Source organism: Engraulis encrasicolus, chromosome 14, assembly GCF_034702125.1.
Source record: "Engraulis encrasicolus isolate BLACKSEA-1 chromosome 14, IST_EnEncr_1.0, whole genome shotgun sequence".
In the NCBI taxonomy this organism is placed as follows: domain Eukaryota; kingdom Metazoa; phylum Chordata; class Actinopteri; order Clupeiformes; family Engraulidae; genus Engraulis; species Engraulis encrasicolus.
In genome coordinates this window covers 47738241-47746653 of record NC_085870.1, presented here as the reverse complement: position 1 = coordinate 47746653, position 8413 = coordinate 47738241, and the positions used below count along the sequence as shown (strand labels likewise).

Below are 8413 nucleotides of genomic sequence, written 5' to 3'. Positions count from 1 at the left end.
ATATGCATTTTCAACATCCTAATTGTAGCTTAATAAAATGGGTATAAAGTGAAATGGGAACTCTCACTTTGATTTTTTGAAAATTGCAATGTCCCAAAGCACATTAATGAGTAGGACCCAATTTTGGAGGCCCCTCTCTCCCTGGGACCGGGACAACGGACCCCTTTGCCCCCCTGTCGGCTTCCTTGCTTGCATCAGAAACAACGCAAGTTAAAAAAGAATCATTAAGCGCTTTGGCGCGCGCACCAGTGCGTCCTGGTAGTCCCGCCCTCGCGCCTGGCACGCGTATATAAAGCGTCCGGTCTGATGTAGTCATATGACTTGCAGAGTGCTCAACATGGCTCGCGCAGTGATTGTACTGTTTTTGTGTTTGCTATCGGGAGTTTTGGCCGGTCGTTTCTTCAACGAACAAGAACCTTGCTACAAACCCCTGCGACGAGACAAGGTGTCCGTGAGGTAAGACTTACTTACTTGTACACATTATCTCCATCCGTGGAAATTGCAAATACAAGTTAAAAGATTTTGTTTGTGCTCACTTAACTTGCTTACGTAGGCACAAGGGGGTCATTTCCTCATTTCCTCCTCAGCGCCGAAAAATGTCAAATGTTTTATGAACTGTTGCCTAACTAAACGCCATTAGCTATAGAATTAAAAAAAAATCTCGGTGTTAAACGTGAAAAGTACAAACATTAAGCCCGTCTGGCGCCACACGCGGTTGTTTTGACGAGTTCAGGTGTTTTGAAAGTGCTGCCGTCTGACAATCACAGCTCCTTTGTCCAACTCTGCTACATAACTACCGACTGTATACAGTCAAGTCTCGCAGTGTAGTAAGATGTACTGCTTTGACTGGAGTCGTTTGAATGTGGTGCGGTTTCGAAGTGAGTTTGCAGTTTTTTTTGTAGGGTACTTAAAAATGCCAAGCAGTCAGTGGTTTATGATTCATGGAATTTCAGTTCCCGTGCACATTGGTTGACCCCGCCCACTTTACCTGGCGTGAATCAGGTGACAGCTTTGTCTGCAGCACTGGTTTGTCTCACTGACCTGATGAATGCCCAGATCTAAACATGCAGGCACTTTTTTTTGTTGAAACTCAGTCATAAACCTTTTTAAGTTTTATTTTAAGAATAATTGCTTCTGTTTTTTCTTTCTTTTTTTTTGCTGGCTTTTACCACCACGTTTTGCAAAAAAAAAGCCTTTGAGTTCTTGACCAGCTTGTCATTGCCTGTGTGTGAGCAGGAGCGAGTTCAGGGTTATGCAGGCGAGTCACGTGAGGAACATGCGGCGGGTGAAGGCGTTGAGGGAGAGCCTGGAGCGAAACAGGTAGCATCGCGCTAGATGGTACCGTGCGCATGGGAGAGCTGTAGTTCAACATGCGTGACCTGCCTGGGCCTGGAGAACACGCATGCACGCACACGCACACACGCAAACCTGAGATGCTCAGCATGGTTGTCTGACAGTCTTGTGTTTGGTTGGTGTTCTGTGTTTTCGGGCCGTGACTTGGTAGCCCGTGCTGTGGCTGTGCAGGACAGTGTATTGGGGTGCATCATTCCTTGGAGTGGTGACGTGATGTGACATTGCCTACTGTATGTGTGGGAGGTGTCTGAGGGGTTCTCAACTCTTGCATTTGTGTTTTTATCTTTTAGGACTTATCCCCGCCCCCATGAGGTCATCAAGAAGGTAGACCTCCCCAAGACCTGGGATTGGAGGAATGTCAACGGCACCAACTACGTCAGCACCACCCGCAACCAGCACATCCCCCAGTACTGTGGCTCATGCTGGGCGCATGGCAGTACCAGCGCTATGGCAGGTAATGCACGCACGCACGCTCACACCAGAGCTATGACGGGCAATGCACGCTCACACCAGAGCTATGACGGGCAATGCACGCTCACACCAGAGCTATGACGGGCAATGCACGCACACACCAGAGCTATGACGGGCAATGCACGCACACACCAGAGCTATGACGGGCAATGCACGCACACACCAGAGCTATGACGGGCAATGCACGCACACACCAGAGCTATGACGGGTAATGCATGCACACACCAGAGCCAGTGATGGGCAGTAGCTTCGCTACATGTAACGAAGCTACTAGTAGTGAAGCTAGTTTAACTACATTCCCCAGTAGCTTGGTCGTAGCTTCACTACTTTATGTATCGAGTAACTTCCGTATAGTTAAGCTATTTTTTTGTCTCAAGTAGCGACGTAGCTTTCACAAAAGCTACATTTTGTCCCGCAGTGTTGCTCGGAGAAAAAATGTTGACTCTCTTTCCTGAGTCACACAGGGGTTCCAAGATCCCGTGCTTAATTTGAGGGGGAGCAAGGGGGAGATAGCTCCGGAACCTCAGATGAGAGCTCCGGAACCTTAGATCGAACCTCACGGAAAGACAACATAGACCCCCCCCTCTCCGGGGGAGCCACCCATCCTCTGTGCTCCGGGGTGGATGTGCGCACGCCGGGGAGTGCCCCACACTGTCCCTCAGAAACGTGTCCATGTCTCCCCTTGGACTTATTGGGGTCACCCTAGGCCTGTGGCCTATAATGATATTACTGAATGTATAATAAATATCAATAAATTATAATGAGATCAATAAAGTGGTGTTTAATGAAGGTAGACCTATCTGTTATTTTAAATCAAGCTGACATTATGTTGGGACAATGTAGCTTCTGGTGTAGTGAACTACATTTTTGTAGCTTAGCTCACTACATTTCTGATGGTGGTAGCTTTAGTGTAGTGAAGCTTAATTTATGGTTGAGTAGCTGATGGCTTAGCTCACTAAATTTTACAAGTAGCTTGCCCAACACTGACCAGAGCTATGACTGGCAATCCACGCACACACCAGAGCTGTGGTGGGACACTCGCACATCCCCCAGTACTGCGTCTCATGCTGGGCACACGGTAGCACCGCATCCCAACACCTCCATCGATGGCTGAAGTGCCCTTGAGCGAGGCACCTAATTCCTCCACAGACTGTAAAATAATATTCTGTAATAACTAAGTCACTTTGGACAAAAGCGTCAGCGACAGTATAATGTGAAGGGAACTGTATCAAGCTTATCTGGTCAGGCACTGCCTTTTTGTTCACACTTCCGTGGGTGTAGCATGCTGGTTTCAGTTCTTGTGTAAATGCTGTGTCTTCTGATAAAGAATGCTGCAATTTTTGTTCCAGTCAGCACAAGCTGTTGTGAGTAAGGCTGAAGTAGGCATATGTTTGAGGAAGATATGACTTTCATCAGACTGTACCTTTTTTGTCTGGTCACATCAATTTTTTAGGGTAGGAATTATGTTTTTGCTTTTGATTTGTGTAGACCATTTTGCACATCATGACCATTACACTGAGAATTGACTAATCCTTTCATAAACAAGATCTTTTTTTTAAACAATGTGCAAAATGTGGACACATTGTATTAAATGCCACCTGCTTGCTCCAAGCGTTTAAATGTGATTATTTCAGACTGCATTGTTTTTATTTTCTTCCCCAGACCGCATCAACATCCTGCGCAAAGGGGCGTGGCCATCAGCCTACCTGTCTGTCCAGAATGTGATTGACTGTGGCGAGGCAGGATCTTGCCACGGGGGCGACCACTCAGGGGTCTGGGAGTACGCACACACCAACGGTATCCCGGACGAGACTTGCAACAACTACCAAGCCAAGGACCAAAGTATGACCCACACACGATACACTTGCATGCAGAACGCATTTGAGTAGTTCAGATGAAACTCTCTGAAGTCAATTACTAAAACCTGCAAATTTGTATAAGTTTAATCAACTTTAAAAGTTTAATTTTGTTTGGCCACCTCACCAATGTTCTTAGAGGTTTTTGCATCTAAGGTTTCTTCATGAGGTATTTTGGATTTGAGTCCACTCCGTAGCGTTTCTGGTTACTAGGTCAGTGGCCCACAAGCCACATTTCCTGTTTGAGTGAAGTTTAGTTTTTACCATGGAGAATAGATAGGAGTGCGTACTGACGTCATAACCTCGTAGTAAGAGTTTGCTGCGAGGGGAGTCCTATTTCTTCTACGGTCAGTACTGGAGACATCAAAGTAAAATGCAATGCCACGCCACTACTGCCATAGCCTGGTTGACACCAGACGGTGTGTGTGTAGCTTTGGCGCCCCCTGGCGGAGCAGAGCTACACACACTACCGTCTGGTACACAGCCATAGAGCACGCTCCGTCTCCAACCAGAAAATAGACGGAGCATTTCTTTCTTAAATATAAACGGTAACTCACATTGAGGAGTCACAAGACAGATTAGAGACTATATTGACTCTTTAAAGATTAACAGGAAGGTTTTTGAAGGAAGTTGTTGGTGAGGAGGCCGTGCAGAAGCAATAAATTCTAAGCCTATTTTCCGGTTGGAGACGGAGCGTGCTCTATGGCTGTGTACCAGACGGTAGTGTGTGTAGCTCTGTTCCGCCAGGGGGCGCCAAAGCTACACACACACAGTCTGGTGTGAACCAGGCCACTACTGCCAGGGTTTGAGTGAGGAACGGTCATCGGATGCAGTCACTGTTTGTAAGCTGTCTTTAATCATCCCTTGCAATGAATGCTCACCAACAGCTGCAGTTATTTTGGCCACAAACTGAATATTGACAACCAGATCCTTTCGGCCAATTTTACGGTATTTGCAGAGTCACAATTTTTGTCCATGGCGTCGCACACTAGAGTTACTTTTCCATCCACTGGTGTCCTCAGGCCACGGCCCGTACTACACCATGCTCAATGAATTTTCAATCAAGTGGTAGTGTCTATCAATCTAAATTTTTTGGTGTTTAGGCTACTGTCATGACAAGACAGGAGGGACTGGAATTTGTTCAACTAAGCTGCTGGTTACATGCATGCTATTTTTGTATCCATTTTTAAGTGATAACACCACGTGGAGAAAGAAATAAACCAGTGTGATTTAGGGACCCTAATGGGCCATTTTTAAAATTGGAGTTTTAGAGCTCTGGGTGTGGTCAGCCATTTATGTGTAAGCGATGTTTTCAGGTGTGTGTAAACGGTTTTAAAGTGTTTTGTCTGTTTTCAGAGTGCAAGCCTTTCAACCAGTGTGGTACGTGCACCACGTTCGGCAAGTGCAACATCGTGAAGAACTACACCATCTGGAAGGTGGGAGACTTCGGACCCTGCAACGGCCTTGAAAAGATGAAGGCTGAGATCTACGCCCGTGGACCAATCAGGTAAGCCATCAGATCAGAGGGGTACACTAAGAAGCTGGTTCAGGTGTAAGCCAGGTGGAGTGGAGTGGTAAATCCTCTAATAGAAGAGCCTGGAGTCTTAACTTAACCTGGTTTACTCCTGAACCAGCTTCCTAGCGTAGGCCCCTGGCACCCACGCGCATCGTGTGCTTGCTGTTGCTGTGGTAGCATGGTGGCTGATGGCACCAGATGCCTAAAATGGAGTCTGTGTGACGGTATGTAAAGAATATTTGAACAGTGTTTCCAAAACGCAATAAAATATCAAATGTAATTTTCAAAAATCTTTAATTCGAGTTTCAAGGTAGCACTGTGGCAATTGGAATTTGATTACCGTTTCTGGTATGTCTTTTCCATTAAAGGTACACAAAGTAAGATTTTTGAATAGTACATTTCCAGAATTCATGCTGTCATTCACAAATTTGACCTTTTCAGAAATGTTTACTAACTTTTTCAAATGTTTACCACCACCATTCTAAGTATTCATCATGACTAGGAAAATTGCACTTTTCATACATGAAAAGGGGGTCTTCTCCGTTGTCCACCGCTTTGAATTTCTAGAAATGGACATTTTTAGCTGCAAAACCGAATTTACTTCGATCACGCTAGTGAAATATTTTGTTTTTTACGCAGTAAATATTCATGAAAAGATCTTAGTGCCAAATAAAAATCATTTTAGTCATCCTTATACAAAGTATGCTAAGATTTGAGCTTCCCTACGAGGTGCACAAAGTAGCAGCTTCAATGAGCAGCATAGTTTCAAATTGCAATACCTACTCTGACCACCATCCTACACAGTGCAACTTTAAATTCAAATTAGTCCTTTTTTCAGTATTGACTATAGGACAATATAAATATCTTTCTTGATTTTTGTCTTTCTAGCTGTGGCATAACTGATCAACAGCACCCTCACAAGTATACAGGTCCTTCTAAAAAAATTAGCATATTGTGTTAAAGTTAATTTTTTTTCCCATAATGTAATGATAAAAATAAACTTTCATATGTTTTAGATTCATTGCACACCAACTGAAATATGTCAGGTTTTGTTTTAATATTGATGATTTTGGCATACAGCTCATGAAACCCCAAAATTCCTATCTCAAAAAATTAGCATATCATGAAAAGGTTGTCTAAACGAGCTATTAACCTAATCATCTGAATCAACGAATTAACTCTAAACACTGGTAAAAGCTTCCTGAGGCTTTTAAAAAAGTGTCAGCCTTGTTCATTACTCAAAACCGCAGTCGTGGGTTAGACTGCTGACCTGACTTTAACATTGAAGTCAATGGCAGTGGCATTGCATGAGGGTTATGAAAGCCCAGATATCATTGATGCTTAGCTGTCAGCTGTTTTTTGTTATTTGATCTGGTGACCCACACTTCCCTCTTCATTATACCCCATAGATTTCTATGAGGTTTCATGAGCTGTATGCCAAAATCAATATTAAAACAATACAAGACCTGAAATATTTCAGTTGGTGTGCAATGCATCTAAACCATATGAACGTTTATTTTTCATCATTCCATTATGGGGGAAAAATTAACTTTAACACAATATGCTAATTATTTGAGAAGGACCTGTATGTTTAAACAAAGATGGTCAACACGTAGACAAAGTAAATCCAGCCATTCCTACCCAATGCAAAGGAGTTTGGTTTCCCAAGGGCGCGTTTGTCCACTTTGGCGTTTGGTGGCAGCTTGTCTAAGATGTGCGCCACCGCCATCTACAGCGCAATTTAATGTTTTTTTTCAACCTCAGCTGGTCTCCAAACGGGGCATTCGCCTTACCTCACATGGATCCTGGAAAAGTACATGCTTGAATAGTCTCTACCTTTTCCGTTGTCTGCGGTTTAACATGTGTAACTGTCTTCACAGCTGTGGCATCATGGCAACCGATACCCTGGACGCGTACGAGGGAGGCGTGTATTCCGAGTTCATTGAGCAGCCGTACATTAACCACATCGTGTCGGTGGCCGGATGGGGCGTCGACGAGAACGGCGTGGAGTACTGGATCGTACGCAACTCCTGGGGGGAGCCCTGGGTGAGTATTGTTTTGTTTAACTGAGAAAAAAAATATGCACATCCGTCTCAAAGTTTTGGGTGCAGGACTAAGATTCTTTCTTAGAAAGTCGCAAGAAAAAATTATGTCTGGACCCCAAACTCCCGTTTCTCTTATTTTGTGATGTTTTGAGCAGCATGCCCTTTCGTCAGGCATTTCTGATGGGCATGCTGCCCGAAACGGCACATTAAAATAAGAGAAAAGGGAGTTTGGTGTCTGGGTAATTCCTGCTGGAGTGTCTGTAGTGCGTGCATGCAATTTGCTGTTTGTAACCTGTACTTTAAACTTAAAATTAGACCTCCATCATAAGACCTGTAAGCACACATTAACCCCTTCATGGCTAGTGTGAAATGTGCAGTCCCTAGTTTTGTTGTATGACCAGTGGCACATTTGGCCGATTGCAGTTTGACTTTCTGTCTCTCTCCTTTCTCTCTCTCTCTCTAGGGAGAGAAGGGTTGGCTGCGCATCGTGACAAGTAACTATAAGGGCGGGAGCGGCAGTCAGTATAATCTGGCCCTGGAGGAGGACTGCATGTACGGAGACCCCATCGTGCCCAAGGGATACCTGTGATTGGTTAATCCACAGGCCAGTCATCTGCACTTCTACACGGCCAAGCCTCCATCCTGCCTGAGCGTTTGTCTGTGATTGGCTACTTGAAATGCCACTCATGTCAGTGACTCTGAAAGGGATGGGACTGGAGCACTTTTTAAAAAAAAAATCTGTGGGTGCTGTTGCCTGCCCCACTGTTATGGGTAAAGGGAAATCTTGTCTACAATTTCTCCAGCCTCCTGTAGGAGGCGATGGAATGCTGGATGCGTGTCCTTGCCAAAGGAGTTGACCAGTTGTCTGTGTGGCGGGACTGGACTGCTTTCTAAACTGTTCTGCACAATACTGATAATCACCTCACTCTACAATACAAATAAAGTCTTTTCTGCCACACAAATAAGTGTCTCGTTGTTTTGTGTCAAATCTGAGTCAAGCAACCTCATCTCTGCCAACTGTTCCAAAGAATGCTCGTACAGAAGCTTCAGTTTATTTTCACTTGTGGTTCTGTTTTTTTATGCCTCTTCTCATCTCAAGTTTTCAGAGCACTGCTCTGGTGACCATTTCCACTACATGATATCTCAAAGTCTGATCCTCAATGCTACAACCC

General features: G+C 44.6%; 1 protein-coding gene across 1 annotated transcript; it reads left to right on the top strand.

Annotated features, from left to right (window-relative positions):
- Positions 1-308: 308 nt before the first annotated feature.
- On the top strand, positions 309-8206 carry LOC134462789 (cathepsin Z-like). Its single transcript, XM_063215996.1, has 6 exons — positions 309-456; positions 1644-1807; positions 3487-3666; positions 5037-5187; positions 7077-7242; positions 7705-8206. The coding sequence occupies exons 1-6, from the start codon at positions 317-319 to the stop codon at positions 7828-7830; spliced, it is 927 nt and encodes a 308-aa protein (XP_063072066.1). The 5' UTR covers positions 309-316; the 3' UTR covers positions 7831-8206.
- Positions 8207-8413: the final 207 nt, after the last annotated feature.

Coding starts and splice junctions, on each gene's coding strand:
- LOC134462789 (XM_063215996.1), top strand. CDS start 317: ATGACTTGCAGAGTGCTCAACATGGCTCGCGCAGTGATTGTACTGTTT. Junction 1,808..3,486: donor CAGTACCAGCGCTATGGCAG/GTAATGCACGCA, acceptor TTTCTTCCCCAG/ACCGCATCAACATCCTGCGC. Junction 5,188..7,076: donor TACGCCCGTGGACCAATCAG/GTAAGCCATCAG, acceptor CTGTCTTCACAG/CTGTGGCATCATGGCAACCG.